We start from the raw sequence: 19605 nt of genomic DNA on the forward strand, positions 1-19605 counted from the left end.
CCTTTTGTTAGTCACAGTCTCACCTTTTTTCTATCATATAGACAGATATTTTTGTTCTCTATAATAAAGCCCAGGTATTTGTTATTATGAGTACCATTACTGTCCAGCAAAAAAAGTTACAAGCTATATAGGTAATTTTAAATTTGTAGTAGCCACATTAACAAAGTAAAAATCAAATGGGTGGAATTCATTTTAATAATATATTTTATCTAACTCTGTATATCCAAAATATTAAACATATAATTAAAAAGCTAGGCTGGTGGCATGCACAGGTGGTCCCAGCTACTTGGAAGCCTAAGGGGGGAGGATTGCTTGAGTCCAGGAGTTCAAATGCAGCCTAGACAACAGAGTGAGACCCCTTCTCTATTTTTTTTTTAATTTATTGTAGGTATTCATTGAGGGTACAAGAAACCAGGTTACACTGATTGCATTTGTTAGGTAAAGAGACTCTTACAATTGTGTCTTGCCCCCCAAAAGGTGTGGCACACGCCAGGACCCCATCAACTCCTTCACTCTCTCTGCTCTTCCTTTCCCCACCCCTCCATCCTTTCTCTCTCTCCTCTCCCCTTCCCCTACCATGTCATTAATTGTCCTCGTATCAAAATTGAGTACATAGGATTCATGCTTCTCCATTCTTGTGATGCTTTACTAAGAATAATGTGTTCCACTTCCATCCAGGTTAATACAAAGGCTGTAAAGTCTCCCATTTTTTTTAAAATGGCTGAATAGTATTAAATAGTATACTACAGCTTATTAATCCATTCCTGGGTTGGTGGGCATTTAGACTGTTTCCACATTTTGACGATTGTAAATTGAGCTGCGATAAACAGTCTAATGCAAGTGTCCTTACGATAAAAGGATTTTTTTTTTCCTTCTGGGTAGATGCCCAGTAATGGGATTGCAGGATCAAATGGGAGGGCTAACCTGAATTCTTTGAAGGTTCTCCATACTTCCTTCCAAAAACGTATTAGTTTGAAGTCCCACCAGCAGTCTAAAAGTGTTCCCTTCTCTCCACATCCACGCCAGCTCTGCAGTTTTGAGATTTTGTGATGTGGGCCATTCTCACTGGGGTTAGATGATATCTCAGTGTGGTTTTGATTTCCATTTCTCTAATAATTAGGGATGATGAGCATTTTTTCATATGGTTGGTAGTCATTCATCTGTCTTCTTTAGAGAAGGTTCTATTCATGTCTCTTGCCCATTGATATATGGGATTGTTGGCTTTTTTCATGTGGATTAATTTGAGTTCTCTATAGATCCTAGTTATCAAGCTTTGTCTGATTCAAAATATGCAAATATCCTTTCCCATTGTGTAGGTTGTCTCTTTGCTTTGGTTATTGTCACCTTAGCTATACAGAAGCTTTTCAGTTTAATGAAGTCCCATTTGTTTATTTTTGTTGTTGTTGCAATTGCCATGGCAGTCTACTTCATGAAGTCTTTCCCCAGGCCAATATCTTCCAGTGTTTTTCCTATGCTTTCTTTGAGGATTTTTATTGTTTCATGCCTTAAATTTAAGTCCTTCATCCATCTTGAATCAATGTTTGTGAGCAGAGAAAGGTGTGGATCCAGTTTCAGTCTTTTACATGTAGACATCCAGTTCTCCAAGCACTATTTATTGAATAGGGAGTCTTTCCCCCAGGGTATGTTCTTGTTTGGTTTATCAAAGATTAGGTGGTTGTAAGATGTTAGTTTCATTTCCTGGTTTTCTGTTCGATTCCAAATGTCTATGTCTCTATTTTTGTGCCATTACCATGCTGTCTTGACCACTATGGCTTAGTAGTACAGCCTAAAATCTGGAATGCTGATGCCCCCGGCTTTGTTTTTATTACTAAGAACTGCCTTAGCCATACAGGGTTTTCTCCAGTTTCATATAAAACGCAGAATCATTTTTTCCAAATCTTGAAAGTACGATGTTGGTATCTTAATAGGGATGGCATTGAATAGGTAGATTGCTTTGGGAAGTATAGACATTTTAACAATGTTGTTTCTTCCCAGCCATGAGCATATGTTCTTCCATTTGTTAATATCCTCTGCTATTTCCTTTTTTAGGATTTCATAATTTTCTTTACAGAGGTTCTTCATCTCCTTTGTTAGGTATATTCCTAGGTATTTCATTTTCTTTAGAGCTCTGGTGAAGAGAGTTGTGTCCTTAATTAGCCTCTCATCTTCACTGTTATTGGCGTATACAAAGGCTACTGACTTATGGACATTGATTTTATATCCTGAGTCATTACTGTATTTTTTGAAGACTTCCAGGAGTGTTGTGATTGAGTTTTATGGGATTTTGTAATTATAAGATCATATCATCAGCAAAGAGGGAGAGTTTGATCTCCTCTACTCCTATTTGGATGCCCTTTATTTCCTTGTCTTGTCTAATTGTATTGGCTAGAACATCCAGTACTATGTTGAATAGTAATGGTGACAGAGGACAACCTTGTCTGGTTCCAGTTCTAAGAGGAAAAGCTTTCAGTTTTACTCCATTCAGTAAAATATTAGCTGTGGGTTTGTCATAGATAGCTTCGATCCGTTTTAGAAATGTGCCACCTATGCCTATACTCTACAGTGTTCTAATTAGAAAAGGATGCTGGATTTTATTGAATGCTTTTTCTGCATCTATTGAGAGGATCCATATGGTCTTTGTTTTTGCTTCTATTAATACTGGGGATAAAGTTTATGGACTTGCGTATGTTAAATCAGCCTTGCATGATGAAACCTTTTTGATCATGATGTATGACTTTTTTGATATAAGCTGTAATCTGTTGGCTAGGATTTTGTTGAGAATTTTTGCATCTATATTCATTAGTGAAATTGGTCTGAAGTTCTCCTTTTTAGTTGGGTCTTTTCCTCGTTTTGGTACCAGGGTGATGTTTGCTTCGTAGAATGTGTTAGTGGAAGATTCCTTCCTCCTCAATTTTTTGGAATAATTTCTGCAGTACAGGATAAGCTCTTCCTTGAAGGATTGATAGAATTCTGGTGGGAAGCCATCCGGATCAGGGCATTTTTTTGTTGGAAGCATCCGGACCAGGGCATTTTTTTGTTTTTATTGTTTCTTTAATCTCAGTGCTTGAAATTGGTCTGTTCAGGAGCTCTATTTTTTCCTGGCTAAGTCTAGAGAGAGGGTGTGATTTCAAATATTGCTCTATTTCCTTCACATTTTCAAATTTCTGGGCATAGAGTTTCTGGTAGTATTCAGAGATGATCTCTTGTATCTCTGTGGCATCAGTTGTAATTTCCCCTTTATAATTTCTGATTGAGGTTACTAGAGATTTTACTTTTCTATTTCTAGTTAGTCTGGCCAAAGGTTTATCTATTTTATTTATTTTTTCAAACAACCAACTCCTTATTTCATTAATTTTCTGAATAATTCTTTTGTTTTCAATTTCATTAATCTCTGATTTAATTTTGGGTATTTCTTTTCTTCTGCTGGGTTTCGGCTTAGATTGTTCTTCTTTTTCCAATTCCGCATGGTGGCTTGTGAGTTTGTTGATGTGCTCTCTTTCTATTTTTCGAATGTAGGCATTAAAGCATTAAATTTTCCTCTCAAAACTGCTAGTGCAGTATTCCACAGGTTTTGGCAGCTTGTGTCTTCATTGTTGTTATACTCAAGAAAGTTAATGATTTCTTGTTTTATTTCTTCCTGCACCCATCTGTCATTCAGCATAAGGTTGTTTAATTTCCATGCCTTTGTGTGGGGTTGAAGGTTTTTGTTGGAGTTGAGCTCCACCTTTAGTGCCTTGCAGTCTGAGAAGATACAAGGTAAAAATTTCAATTCTTTTTATTCTGTTGATATTTGTTTTGTTTCGTAGGATATGATAAATTTTGGAGAATGTTCCATGGGGCTATGAGAAGAATGTATATTCTTTATCTTTGGGATGAAGTGTTCCATATGCTTCTATCAAGCACAGTTGTTCTAGGGTCTCATTTAAGCCCCTTATATCTTCTTTGATTTCTGTTTAGAGGATCTGTCCAGCTCTGAAAGAGGAGTGTTAAAAGTACCCTGTTATTATGGTATTATCCGATATCATATTCTCAGACTGAGTAAGATCTGTTTCAAGAATCTGGGAGCATTTAAATTGGGTGCATAAATATTTAGAATTGAAACGTCTTCTTGTTGTATTTTTCCCTTGATGAATATAAAGTGACCATCGTTGTCTTTTTTGACTTTAGTTGCTTTAGATCCACACGTATGTGAAAATAAGATTGCAACTCCTCTTTTCTTCTGAATTCATTTGCCTGAAAAATTGTCCTCCAATCCTTAACTTGGAGTTCTAATTTGTCTTTTGAAGCTAGGTGTGTTTCCTGCGGACAGTAAATGGATGGCTTGTGTTTTTTAGTCCAGTCAGCCAATCAATGCCTCTTCCTTGGGGAATTCAAGCCATTAACATTTATTGAGATAATTGGTAAGTGTAGTAGTATTCTATTCATCTTATTTTGTGAGAGTCCATTGCTTGCTTTTATCTTTTGCATCAGTGTGGAAGTTAGGTTCTGTCCTTTAATTTCTGAGTTCCTACTTTGCTGTTGGTCCATTGTGATGGTCAGTGTGTAGAACAGGTTCAAGTACTTCCTGTAGAGCTGGTCTTGTTGTGGTGAATTTCCTCAATGTTTGTATATCAGTAAATGATTTGATTTCTCTGTCAATTTTAAAGCTTAGTTTAGCAGGATATAGAATTCTGGGCTGGAGATTGTTCTGTTTAAATAGATTAAAGGTAGATGACCATTGTCTTCTGGCTTGGAAAGTTTCATTAGAGAAGTCTGCAGTCTCCGTGATGGATTTGCCCCTGTAGAAAGGAATAGGCTCTTACTCCTGGCAGCTTGCAGAATCTTTTCTTTTGTCTTGACTTTGGCCAGGTTCATCACAATGTGTCTTAGAGAAGCTTAGAGTTGAGGCAACCTGGGATCTGAAATCCCTCTGAAAGGAGTGTGTCAGAATCTTTGGTAATATTTGGGAAATTTTCATTTACAATATTCTCTAGTATGGCTTCCATTCCTCTGGGGTATTATTCTTCCCCTTCTGGGATACCTATAACTCATATGTTTGAATGCTTCATAAAGTCCCATAATTCTGTCAGTGAACGTTCTGCTTTCTCTCTCTTCTTTTCTGCGTCTTTAACTGTCTGAGTTATCTCAAGAGCTTTGTCTTCTACCTCTGAGATTCTTTCTTCTGCATGGTCTAATCTGTTGCTGATACTTTCTATTGCATCTTTAAGTTCCCTAATTGACTGCTTCAGTTCCTTCAGCTCTGCAATATGCTGTCTATATTCTTCATATCGTTCATCTCTTATTTGATTCTCTTTTTGAATTTACTTTTGGTTATTTTCCACTTTATCAGAAGTTTTCTTCATTGTTTTCATCTTTTCCTTCATTGTTTTCATCATCTGTATTCTAAATTCCCTTTCTGTCATTTCTAACATTTTTTTAGGTGGAATCCTCTGTAGTAGCTACCTCATGGTCCCGTGGCGGGGTGGTGTGGGTTGTTCTGGACTGGTTTTTCATGTTGCCAGGAGTTTTCTGCTGATTCTTCCTCATGAGTGATTTCTTTTATCTGTTTCCTTGCCTAATTTTCCTTTCACTTCCTCTTGATCTTTAAGTCCCTTCTCTATTTTTTAAAAGAGTGCCATTGTTTGTTTTGTACTAAATCTTGTAATCTGTTGTATATTTTATTCTATAATACATTTCAACTGGATTTTTCCTTGCAAATACTTGATCTGAATTTAATTTACATAATTCAAATTGAAAAGGTAGATCCATATATGCAAGTTGTTCCAATAAATGAATGAAGTTTCAGTTTTTAAGTTGAAATTTACTCAAATAGAATTTAAAATTCATTTTTCAGTCACTCTAACCTTATTTTAAGTATTCAATAGCCAGGCAATTAAGGACTATCTATTGGGCAGCATCACTCTTTACCCTAAATTGTAATTCCCTACTGGTCTGATTTAGTAGAACTTGGACTTGTGAATTATAAACTGGTGGGGTGGGTACTCTGTGTCTTGGGTCTCTTCTACAGTGCCTCTACAGGTAAGTAGCAGTCAGTCTGTGGATGAAATCCTATCCCTATTTACTCTATCAGTCAGCAGAGCACTGGGCTTCAGCTAACACTGAACTTGGATTCTCAGGCTCTGGAATTAAAAATTTTGAGCCCTTCAGTGTTGATTATGGGAAAGTGGTCAAAGTTTAACCAAAGAGACCCAGATTGACTAATTTAAATTGACCTTGGTACTCACATCAGTGTTAGGTCACCTCTCATATATAGTAATTGTGACTTACTGAAATTTAGAATCTCTTTTTAGAGTTCTTATAATTGAAAAACAGCTTGTTATGGAGTGTTGTGTGGCAGCTAGCTGTAAAATATGTTTCTTGATAGTGGTTGGGTGTGTCAGATCTCATTTTTTGTCTACAGAGTATTCTCGATATCTTCATGCACACCTTGATACCCCTCTTACGGAGTACAACATTGATGTGGATCTGCCTGGAAGCTTCAAGGACCACTGGGCTAAAAATCTACCTTTCCTCATAGAAGACTATGAAGAGCAGCCAGGGCTACAACCCCACATCAAGTAAGTGCTTTAACGATGAGTTTTTTTTTTTTTTTTTCCAAAACTGAGCTATAAACTGGGTGCAGTCCCAACTACTCAGGAGGCTGAGGCAGGAAGATGGCTTGAGTCCTGGAGTTCAAGACTATAGTGTGTGACAATCACAAATGTGAGTATCCTAGGAACATGGTAAGACCCCATCTCTAGAAGTGATAAGTAAATTAAAACCTATAGCAAACATCGTTTTAACTAATGAAGTCGCAGATACATTCACATTGGCATCAGGAATAAGACAAGAAAAGAAGCAGTGATCTTAGGCTAACAGTGAACTGGATAGAGGTCCTACCTAGACACTGCACAAAGAAAAAGAAATAGTTTGTGGATTAGAAAGGAAGACTAAAAAATGTCATTGTTTCAAGATCACATGCTTTTCTACAAAGAAAACTGAGAAGATCTATAAACTTACAGGAAGTGACAAGATGTTAGAAAGGTGGTTGATTATAATCAATATGCAAGAATCAGTTACATTTCTACATACCAGCAACAGACAAACAAGGGCCATTTGTAATAGCAGTAGGTCCTTAGAAGTATGTGTAAAACTTATATGGAGATCATAAAACTTAAATGAAAGTTACTCAGAGAGGAGAAGTGCCTGTGGCTCAAAGGAGTAGGGCGCTGGCCCCATATACCAGAGGTGGCTGGTTCAAACTCAGCCCTGGTCAAAACTGCAAAAAAAAAAAAAGGAAAAAAAGTTACTCAGAGAAAGTAAGTATTAATAAATGGAGAGAAATACCATGGAAGTTTGGTAACATCATTTCTCTGCAGATTAATTAAGAATTTAATTAAATGGCATTCAAAATCCCAGCAGTTTTTTGGAAGCACTTGTTGAGGTAATTCTGTAAGTTGTATGGAACAAAGGATGAAGAGTAATCAAGATATTCCTGAAGAAGGTGAGGCCAGGCTTGGGGGAGAATTTCCCATTCTACCAGTTATCAAGACTTAAGACAGTAATGAAAAAACCTCTACACCAAGAAATTTGACAATATGGAGGAAATGGACCAATACCTGGAATAATACCATCACCGACTTACCTAGAAAGGAATAGGTTTCTTGAACACACCAATTTCAAGCACTGAAATTGAACAAACAATAAAAAAGTTCCCAGTAAAAATAAGCCCTGGACCAGACAGCTTCACACCAGAATTCTATAAAACCTTCAAAGAAGAGCTTGTATCCATGATGCAGAACCTATTCCAAACATTGAGAAAGAAGAAATCTTCCCCAACACATTCTATGAAGCAAACATCATCCTAATACCAGAACCGGGAAAGGACGCAACCAAAAAGGAGAACTACAGACCAGGTTCACTAATGAATATTGATGTAAAAATTCTCAATAAAATCCTAGCAATAGATGACATCCACACATTAAAATATTATACATCACAATCTTGCATCCCAGAGATTCAGGATTGGTTTACATACTCAAATCCATAAATGTGATTCATCACATAAATAGAAGCAAAAATAAAAACCATATGATCGATGGCGACTGAGTAACAGCTTCCCTGCAACTGGGCACGGTGAGTCTGGTTAGATAAGACTCCAGACATCTCTGGCTGGTGATACCTGCTTATAATCATGCCTTTGAGGATACAGGGAGTCAGCAAGGGATTTCTGGACCCCAAGAGGAGGACAAAAACAGTGGGAAACTGGCAAGTGGTTGTGTGTATTCAATCAACCTAATCACCCCGGCAACCGTGAGTACAAGCAGCAGTAAGACTGCAAACCGGAAAGACCTCCTTACCTGTAAACTGTTTCGGTGTTTTTGGACTTGGCATTCAGTTGAAGTGCCTTGAGGAGAGCTTAGGCAGGAGTGCGGAGAACTTTGGGCATTGTCTGGGGCCCCAGACAGAGCCAGTGAGCTGGGCTGCAGGGAGCCATTGTGTGAGAGAACTGCCCTGGCAATCTCCGCCTTCAGGGTCCCAGAGCAAGGAGCAGGTGGGACCTAGTAACCTATCAACTGAGCAGCCTAAAGGTGGACACTGAGCTGCCTTACAGCCTTAACCCTTAGGGGCAGAGTGAGACGGTTTTGGCATACTGGAGGCTTGGGCTGTTGCCCTGGGTAGAGTGCCGTGGTGTCACAGCCCATAGCAACCTCAAATGCCTGGGCTTGGTGCTGCCTGGACCTCCATAAGATCTGTGCCATGACCCCGCACCAACCGGGCCTCCGCATGCCCTGACCAGGAACTGCGGGGCGCAACCCTGCGTCCTCCCTCCTGTGTCCTCCAGCTTCCACACTGGCCCGCTTGTCTGGCCAGGGATACTGGTAGCCACGTGCCCTCTGGAGCCCTCCCCGCCTCTACGCAGAGCCCTTCTCCTGGCCAGAGAATGCTGGAGCCTTGGGCTCTCTGTGCCAAAGTCACTGGGTGCCAGGCACTCCCAGAACCGTGTGCACCACCTCCCACCCTGTTGCTGGATCTGGGTGTGTCACACGCTGGAGCTGCTTCCACAACCAGAACTCCCTAGCTGGAGCAGCCCCAGAGGAACTACCCAGAGTTACTCCTTACAAAGATCAAGCAACAATAGAGTGATCCCGCTGGGATCTACTCTTGGAGAGACACCTCCCCAACTCTGAGAACAGCCAGAGGCAACGGTGAAAAACAATCATGAGGCAAAATCAGCAGAAAAAATCTGGCAATATGAATAATCACAGTAGATCAACTCCCCCAAGGATCAATGGGGAAGACACAGCACAAGATCCCATGCACAAACAAATAGCTGAGATGTCAGAAATCGAATTCAAAATCTAGATAGCAAATAAGATTGAATAAGAACTCCAAGCAGTAACCCAAAAGATATCTCAAGAATTCAACAAATTCAAAGACCAAATGACCAAAGATTTTGACACATTGAGACAAGAAGTTGCATCCCTCAAAGATCTGAGAAACACAGTAGAATCCCTCAGTAAAAGAATGGAGCAAACAGAAGAAAGAATTTCTGACATTGAAGATAAAGTTTTCAAATGTTCCCAAACTCTCAAAGACGATGAGAAATGGAGGGCAAAAACAGATCACTCTCTCAGAGAGCTCTGGGATAATTCAAAGAAAACCAATACTCATCTTACAGGGATCCCCAAAAGCGATGAAGTGGCTTCTCAAGGCACACAGTCTCTTCTCCATGAGATTATGAAGGAGAACTTTCCAGACATGCCAAGAGATTCTGAAATTCAGATAGCAGACAGTTTCAGAACTCCAGCACGACTCAACCTGAATAAGACATCCCCCAGACACATCATAATCAATTTCACTAAAGTCAATATGAAGGAGAAAATTCTGAAAGCTGCCAGACGAAAGAAAACCATTACCTACAAGGGGAAGAATACCAGAATAACTGCAGATCTCTCTGCTGAAACCTTTCAAGCTAGAAGAGGATGGTCATCAACTTTTAATCTCCTAAAACAAAATAACTTTCAACCCAGGATCCTATACCCAGCTAAACTGAGCTTCATTTATGATGGAGAAATTAAATACTTCAATGACATTCACATGTTTGAGAAATTTGCCATAACTAAACCAGCTCTCCAGGATATTCTCAGATGTATCCTCCAGAAAGACCAGCGTAATCCCCCAGCACAAAAGTAAACTCACCCAGAAAATTTTGATCAAATTCCAACTTCCACAGTTGCAAAAGGATTAAAAATATCCACTGGACTCTTGAAAGGTTTATCAATATTCTCAATTAATGTGAATGGTTTAAACTGTCCTCTAAAGAGGCACAGGTTGGCTGACTGGATACAAAAACTCAAGCCAGATATCTGCTGCATACAAGAATCACATATTACATTAAAAGACAAATATAGACTTAAGGTCAAGGGATGGTCATCTATATTCCAGGAAAATGGAAAGCAGAAAAAAGCAGGCGTTGCAATCCTGTTCGCAGACGCAATAGGCTTTTAACCAACCAAAATAATTAAGGATAAGGATGGACACTTCATATTTGTTAAAGGTAATACTCAATATGATGAGATCTCTATTATTAATATTTATGCACCCAACCACAACGCACCTCAATTTATAAGAGAAACTCTAACAGACATGAGCAACTCAATTTCCTCCACTTCATAGTAGTTGGAGAGTTTTAACACCCCTTTAGCAGTGCTGGATAGATCTCCAAAAAGAAGCTAAGCAAACAAATTTTAGATTTAATCTCAACCATTCAACATCTGGACTTAACAGACATCTACAGAACATTTCATCCCAACAAAACTGAATACATGTTCTTCTCATCAGCCCACGGAACATACTCCAAAATCGACCACATCTTTGGACACAAATCTAACCTCAGCAAATTAAAAAAAAAAAGAAATTATTCCTTACATCTTCTCAGACCATCATGGAATAAAAGTTGGACTCAATAACAACAGGAACCTGCATACCCATACAAGAACATGGAAGCTAAACAACCCTATGCTGAAGGATAGATGGGTTATAGATGAGATTAAGAAGGAAATCAACAAATTTTTGGAACTAAACAACAATCAAGACATGAATTACCAGAACCTCTGGGATACTGCAAAGGCATTCCTAAGAGGGAAATTTATAGCACTGAAAGCCTTCCTCAAGAAAACGGAAAGAGAGGAAGTTAATAACTTAATGGGACATCTCAAGCAACTGGAGAAGGAAGAACACTACCCCCAAACCCAGCAGAGGAAAAGAAATAACCAAAATCAGAGCAGAGCTAAATGAAATTGAAAACAAAAGAATTATACAATAGATCAATAAATCTAAAAGTTGGTTTTTTGAAAAGATCAATAAAATAGATAAACCTTTGGCCAACCTAACCAGGAAAAAAAGAGTAAAATATCTAATTTCATCAATCAGAAGTGGTAATGATGAAATAACAACAGACCCCTCAGAAATTCAAAAAATCCTTAACAAATACTACAAGAAACTACTCTCAGAAATATGAAAATCTGAAAGAAATCGACCAATACCTGGAAGTATGCCACCTACCAAGACTTAGCCAGAATGCAGTGAAAATGTTGAACAGGCCTATATCAAGTTCTGAAATAGCATCAACTATACAAAATCTCCCTAAAAAGAAAAGCCCAGGACCAGATGGCTTTACGTCAGAATTCTACCAAACATTTAAAGAAGAACTAGTACCTATACTACTAAACCTATTTCCAAAATATAGAAAAAGAAGGAATATTACCCAACACATTCTATGAAGCAAACATCACCTTGATCCCCAAACCAGGGAAAGACCCAACAAGAAAAGAAAATTATAGACCAATATCACTAATGAATATTGATGCTAAAATACTCAATAAGATCCTAACAAACAGAATCCAACAACACATCAAAAAAATTATACACCATGACCAAGTGGGATTTATCCCAGGGTCTCAAGGCTGGTTCAATATATGTAAATCTATAAATGTAATTCAACACATAAACAAACTAAAAAGTAAGGATCATATGATTCTTTCAATTGATGCAGAAAAAGCTTTTGATAATATCCAGCATCCCTTCATGATCAGAACACTTAAGAAAATTGGTATAGAAGGGACATTTCTTAAACTAATAGAGGCCATCTACAGCAAACCCACAGCCAATATCGTATTGAATGGAGTTAAATTGAAATCATTTCCACTTAGATCAGGAACCAGGCAAGGTTGCCCATTGTCTCCATTGCTCTTTAGCATTGTAATGGAAGTTTTAGCCATTGCAATTAGGGAAGAAAAGGCGATCAAGGGTATCCACATAGGGTCTGAAGAGATCAAACTTTCACTCTTCACAGATGATATGATCGTATATCTGGAAAACACTAGGGATTCTACTACAAAACTTTTAGAAGTGATCAAGGAATACAGCAACGTCTCAGGCTACAAAATCAACACCCGTAAATCTGTAGCCTTTATATATACCAACATTAACCAAGCTGAAAAAACAGTCAAGGACTCTATTCCTTTCACAGTAGTGCCAAAGAAGATGAAATATTTGGGAGTATACCTAACAAAGGATGTGAAAGATCTATACAAAGAGAACTATGAAATCTTAAGAAAAGAAATAGCTGAAGATATTAACAGATGGAAAAACATACCATGCTCATGGCTGGGAAGAATCAACATTGTTAAAATGTCCATACTTCCCAAAGCAATATACAGTTTTAATGCAATTCCTATTAAAGCTCCACTGTCATATTTGAAAGATCTTGAAAAAATAATACTTTGTTTTATATGGAATCAGAAAAAACCTCAAATAGCCAAAACATTACTCAGCAACAAAAACAAAGCAGGAGGAATCACGCTAGCAGACCTGAGACTGTACTATAAATCAATATTGATCAAAAAGCATGGTACTGGCACAAAAGCAGAGAAGTAGATGTCTGGAACAGAATAGAGAATCAAGAGATGAATCCTGCTACTTACTGTTATTTGATCTTTGACAAGCCAATTAAAAACATTCACTGGGGAAAAGATTCCCTATTTAACAAATGGTGCTGGGTAAACTGGTTGGCAACCTGTAGAAGATTGAAACTGGACCCAGGCCTTTCACCATTAACTAAGATAGACTCTCACTGGATAAAAGATTTAAACTTAAGACATGAAACTACAAAAATACTTGAAGAAAGTGCAGGGAAAACTCTTGAAGGAATCGACCTGGGTGAATACTTTATGAGGAGGACTCCTCAGGCAGTTGAAGCAGTATCAAAAATACACTATGGGACCTGATCAAACTAAAAAGCTTCTGCACAGCCAAGAGCATAGTAAGTAAAGCAAGCAGACAGCCCTCAGAATGGGAGAAAATATTTGCAGGTTATACCTACGATAAAGGTCTAATAACCACAATCCACAGAGAACTCAAACGTATTACCAAGAAAAGAACACGTGATCTCATCTCAGGGTGGGAAAGGGACTTGAAGAGAAACTTTTTTAAAGAAGACAGAAGCACAATCTACAAACACATGAAACAAAGCTCATCATCCTTATTCATCAGAGAAATGCAAATCAAAACTACTTTGAGATACCACCTAACTCCAGTAAGAGTAGCCCACATAACAGAATCCCAAAACCAGAGATGTTGGCATGGATGTGGAGAAAAGGGCACACTTCTACACTGCTGGTGGGAATGCACACTAATACGTTCCTTCTGGAAGGATGTTTGGAGAATACTTAGAGACCTAAAAATAGACCTGCCATTCGATCCTATAATTCCTTTACTAGGTTTATACCCCAAAGACCAAAAGTCACAATATAACAAAGACATCTGTACCAGAATGTTTATTGCAGCCCAATTCATAATTGCTAAGTCATGGAAGAAGCCCAAGTGCCCATCGACCCATGAATGGACTAGCAAATTGTGGTACATGTATACCATGGAATATTATGCAGCCTTAAAAAAAGATGGAGACTTTACCTTTTTCATGTTTACATGGATGGAGCTGGAACATATTCTTCTTAGCACAGTATCTCAGGAATGGAAGAAAAAGTATCCTATGTACTCATCTCTGCTATGAAGCTAAATTATAGCTTTCACATGAAGGCTATAACCCAACTATAGCACAAGACTATGGGGAAAAGGCCGAGGAAGGGGAAGGGAGGCTGGACGTTTTGGTGGAGGGAGGGTAAGGGGTGGGGCCACATCTACGGTGCATCTTGGAATGGGTACAGGCGAAACTTACTAAATGCAGAATACAAATGCCTACATACAGTAACTAAGAAAATGCCATGAAGGCTATTTTGAACAGTTTGATGAGAATATTTCAGATTGTATATGAAACCCGCACATTGTACCCCTTGATTGCATTAATATACACAGCTATGATTTAACAGTAAAAAAAAAAATCCATATGATCTTCTCCATAGATGCAAAAAAAGCATTTGACAAAATTCAGCACTCTATTCTAATAAGAACACCTAAGAAAATAGGCATAAGTGGCACAGTTCTTAAACTGATTGAAACCATCTATGACAGACCCACAGCAAATATCATACTAAATGGAATAAAACAATTTTTTTCCACTTAAATTGGAACCAGACAAGGATGTCTTCTATCACCACTACTACTCAACATAGTGCTGGAAATTCTAGCCAATACAATTAGGCAAGGACAAGGTAATAAAGGGAATCCAAATGGGAGCAGAGGAGGTCAAACTCTCAGTCTTTGCTGATGTTATGATCTTATACTTAGAGAACCCCAGAGACTCAACCACAAAATTCCTAGAAGTGATCAGGAAATACTGTAACATTTCCAGATACAAAAATCAGTGTCCACAAATCAGTAGTCTTTGTATACGCCAATAACACCCAAGTTGAGAAGCAAATCAAGGACGTAATTCCCTTTATAGTAGCTTCAAAGAAAATGAAATACCTAGGAATATACCTAACAGAAGAGATGAAGTATCTCTACAAAGAGAACTATGAAACCTTAAAGAAAAGAAATAGCAGACAACCTTAACAAATGGAACATACTGTGCTCTTAGCTGAGAAGAATGAACATTGTTTAAATGTTTATACTACCCAAAGCAATCTACAGATTCAATGCAGTCTCCATTAAAATACCAACATCATGTAGATCTTTTTATGAGGAACTCAAAAAAAAAAAAAAATAGAGCTTCATTTTGTGTGGAACCAGAAAAAAAAATCCAAATAGCCAAAGCAATTCTTAGTAATAAAAATAAAGCAGGGCGCCTCACCCTGCCAGACTTCAGGTTATATTACAAGTCCACAGTGATCAAAACAGCATGGTACTGGCACAAAAATAGAGACATAGACATATAGAACAGAATTGAAAACCTAGAGATGAAACCAGCCTCTTACTGCCATCTGGTATTATTTTTCTGTTTATTGAATAAAAAATCCCTATTCAATAAATGGTGAGGGGAGAACTGAATAACCACATGTAAAGGACTGAAACTGGACCTGCACCTTTCACCACTTACAAAAATTGACTCATGCTGGGTAAAAGATTTAAATCTAAGACATGAAATGGTAAAAATCCTAGAAAAAAGTATGGGAAAAACTCAACAGGACGTTGGCCTGGGGAAAGATTTTATGACAAAGACTTGAGTGGCAGTCGCAACAGTAATAAAAATAAACAAATGGGACTTAATATTTGCACGGTACGAATCTGAGAGCAGGTTGGTAACTAGAATCTACAGAGATCTCAAATCAACAAAAAGTGCAAACACTACCATCTATCAATGGGTAAGAGACATGATCAGAACCTTCTCTGAAGAAGACACATGAATAGCCAAAAACACATGAAAAAAATGCTCATCATCCCTGACCATAAGAGAAATGCAAATCAAACCACCCTGAAGTAGTACTTGACCCCAGTGAGAATAGCTCACATCACAAAATCCCAAAGCCGCAGGTGCTAACATGAATGTAGAAGGAAACACTTTTACAGTGTTGGTGGGACCACAAACTAACACAGCCTCTTTAGAAAGAGGATGGAGAATCCTCAAAGAACTCAAAATAGACCTTCCATTTGATCTCGCATTCCATTACTAGGCATCTATCCAGAAAAAAAAAAAAATCATTTTATCATAAGGACATTTGCACTTGATTGCTTTTTGTGCCTCAATTTACAATTGCCATGATGTGGAAACAGCCTAAGTGCCCATCAACCTATGAATGGATTAGGAAACAGTGGTATATGTATACCATGGAAAATTCTTGAGCCATATTAAAGATGGAGACTTTACCTCTTTTGTATTCATCTGGGTGGAGCTGAAGCACAATTCTTTTTAGTAAAATATCACAAAATGGAAAAGCAAATATCCAGTGTACTCAATTCTAATATCAAGGCAGTAGACGTTCTAATATGTGCCCACATAAGAGACAAATTCAATTCAGTTCAAGTTGGGGTGAGGAGGAGGGAGAAGAGAGAGGAGGATTGGTGTGCTCTCACCTAATAGGCACATAGTTAAGGGTGTACGGTACACCTCCTGGGTGCAGAACACAACTACAACAGGGACTGTACCTAACAAATGCACACAGTGTGATCTAGTTGTTTATACCCTCATATCAACCTGAAACTTAAAAAAAAGGAGTAATGAAGACAGGGTGGTATTGGTGCGAGGGGAGACTGGCATACTGAAAGGACAGAATAGATAAATGGTAAAGACTGTAGATCAGAGTGGGACTTGTCAGGATGTGGGAGTGGGCCAATGAGATTATTGTATGAATAAAATAAACTGATTTTTTGTGATGGCATAGATAGCCATCCAATGCCAGACAGATGAAAATCTTATATGTAAATGGCAAATATTATAAATATGAAGAGGAAAATGTAAACAAAGACTTTTATGATACTGAGGTTTAGAGGGATTTCTTAATCAAGATGTACAGGGTCGGCGCCTGTGGCTCAAGGAGTAGGGCGCCGGTCCCATATGCTGGAGGTGGCGGGTTCAAACCCAGCCCCGGCCCAAAAAAACGATGTACAAAACACAGATCTTAGGCAAAGATTGATGAGTTGTACTTCATGGAGGCTAAGAACTTTCATTCAACAAAAGACACCATAAGGAATGAAAAAATACATTGCTTCTCAGGCGAGTGTAGGAATGAAAAAGTAAGCTCAGACTCAGTAAAGGTACTTGCAACTTGTGAGCTTGATCAAGAATTAGCATGCACATTTATGAAGAATCTGTACAAATTTGAAAGTAAAAGGACAGGTGCAGTGGCTCACACCGTAATCCCAGCACTCTGGGAGGCTGAGGTGGGTGGATTGCCTGAGCTCACAAGTTTGAGACCAGCCTGAGCAAGAGTGAGACCCCTGTCTCTACTAAAAATAGAGGAAAAAAGAAAACTAGCTGGTCATAGTGACAGGTACCTGTAGTCCCAGCTATTTGGGTGGCTGAGGCAGGAGGATCACTTGAGCCCAAGAAACTGAGGTTGCTGTGAGATGTGATGCTACAGCACTCTACCCAGGGCAACAGAGTAAGACTCAAAAAAAGGAAGGGAGGGAGGAAAAGAAAAAGACAATAGAAAAGTGTGCCAAGGACATGAACAAATAATTTTACTAAATGGAAAGTGTGTATGGCAAATAAACTTGAAAAGATGTTTTGATTCACACATTAAGACCACATGAGCTTTTTTTACACACTATATGAGCAAATGTTACAAAGTCTGATAATATTATTGATCAGAAGGGGAACCACTGGGAACTTTTATATAGTCTTGTTGAAAGTATAAATTGTTACAACCGCCTTAAAATGACTGTCTGTCATTATCTAGTAATCCTGACACGGGATATTCTACCTAGGCCTCTGCTCCCGTGTACACTGAGCACAGAACCTTGCAGCTGTGCACACGTCTGCCTGTCTGTACACGACTGCAGACAGCAGCACTTCCCACACTAACACACGGAAATCAGCCTAAATGGCAATGAGTAAATGTGGCAGAGCTACACAGTGGAGTGTTACATCGCAGTGTAAACAAATGACCCCAGCAACAATGTAGGTTAATCTTAAAATATAACGCTGAATAAAAATAACAAGTCATTAGGCTATGCTGTCCATCATTTCCACGCCCTCAAGCTCAGAAGCAAAACCATAGCGGAGTATTGTTTAGGGATATACATATGTAACAAACCTGGGGTTTTTTGTTTTTGTTTGTTTGTTTTAGGATTTTTTTTTTCTTTGATGTTGTTTTTTTTTGAGACAGAGTCTCACTCTGTTGCCCCGGGTTAGAGTGCCGTGGTGTCACAGCTCACAGCAACCTCAAACTCTGGGCTTAAGCGATTCTGTTGCCCCAGCCTCCCAAGTAGCTGGGACTACAGCCACCTACCACAACACCCAGCTGTTTCTGTTGTTGTTACTGTAGTTGTCATTGTTGTATTAGCAGGCCCAGGCTGGGTTCGAACCTGCCAGCCCCCGTGTATGTGGCTGGCACTAATCACTGAATTATAGGTGCTGAGCCAAAACCTGTTTAAAAAAAAAAAAGTAAAGGAATCTTGAGCACAAAATTTAAGATGAGTGACCTCCAGCTGGGATTCAAGAGGCGAGGAAGGGGAAGCAACATACGAGTAGATAGAACGACATAAAGTGTTCTTGTTCTGAAATCAGGTAATTGGCTGTACGCTTTTACATGTCTCATTATAACAATCAAAAATAATAAAAACAAAAGTGTTGCTCAAAGGGGTTGGATATGTTCTGTACCACCCCTTTTCTGAGAAAGCTGTCTATGCACAAAAGAGATAATACAGCAGTCCTATGGCAGGGGCCGCCCATGGCAGGGTGTCTGGGAACTCAGATTTCTGGAGGGTTCCCACCTCTCCCTGAGCTGGTAAGAGTGGCTCCCTGCACCTACACTGTTTGTTCAAACAATGTGGTTTAAATGTATTGAACACTTGGTTTCCCTCTGGAATTTGTGTACTCATCAGGCTGCAAGTGCCTGTGATCAGCCCTAATACAAATGCTGGGCAGTCATCTCCCGTGACCTTCCCTGGCTGGTAGCATCTCACACATGCTCACAGGTCACTAGCACATCCTCTCTGACTTCCTTAGGAGGAAGCTCGTGCCTGGTTCCCTGTAAGCTTCACCCTGTGTGCCTCTTCCCTGTGCTGGTTTGCTTCATATCCTGCTATAATAAATCACAGTTGTGAGTATGTGTTGAGTCCTTTGAGCTCTCAGCAAATTACTGAGCCTGAGCGAGGATGGTCGTGGGGACTCCCGAAATAACCTGTAGCTTAGAGTGGCAATCTTTGTTATAAAAAGATCAAGCAGATGAGCAGAAAAACGGCAGTTACACACCTGATTCCAAGAGTACTTGGAGTCGGGTGGACGAAGGGTAGGGTTTGGGTGCTATTGGAAAAGGCAGGGCGTGCAAGTGTGTATTCTGGATATGTAGCAAGTAACGGCAAGAGGTGCCCTGAATGCACACCCATTATCAGTGCCGCTGAACAGAGTGTGACAGCAGCTGTACAAGTACAGTCGTCCACACCTTGTCCAGTCACACTTTCTGTACATTTAATTACCTGTGATAAACCAGGATCTAAAAACAGGTGATTACAGCACAGTGAGATATTTTGAGAGACAGACCATGTTCACATAAGTTCTGT

At 39.0% G+C, this 19605-nt stretch overlaps 2 protein-coding genes across 16 annotated transcripts in view; one reads left to right on the forward strand and one right to left on the reverse strand.

Moving 5' to 3' along the window:
* The window catches only part of TTC13 (tetratricopeptide repeat domain 13), a 109423-nt gene that overhangs the window by 61322 nt on the left and 28496 nt on the right, over positions 1–19605 (forward strand). For all 15 annotated transcript variants that reach the window (XM_053606685.1, XM_053606677.1, XM_053606680.1 and 12 more), the window contains one exon: positions 6401–6557. In XM_053606685.1, the coding sequence (XP_053462660.1) occupies positions 6401–6557 (157 nt within the window). The remainder of the gene's footprint in view (positions 1–6400; positions 6558–19605) is intronic.
* The window catches only part of CAPN9 (calpain 9), a 274380-nt gene that overhangs the window by 18573 nt on the left and 236202 nt on the right, over positions 1–19605 (reverse strand). The gene's annotated exons all lie outside the window — the stretch shown is intronic.

This window comes from Nycticebus coucang, chromosome 10 (genome assembly GCF_027406575.1).
Source record: "Nycticebus coucang isolate mNycCou1 chromosome 10, mNycCou1.pri, whole genome shotgun sequence".
NCBI classification, from domain to species: domain Eukaryota; kingdom Metazoa; phylum Chordata; class Mammalia; order Primates; family Lorisidae; genus Nycticebus; species Nycticebus coucang.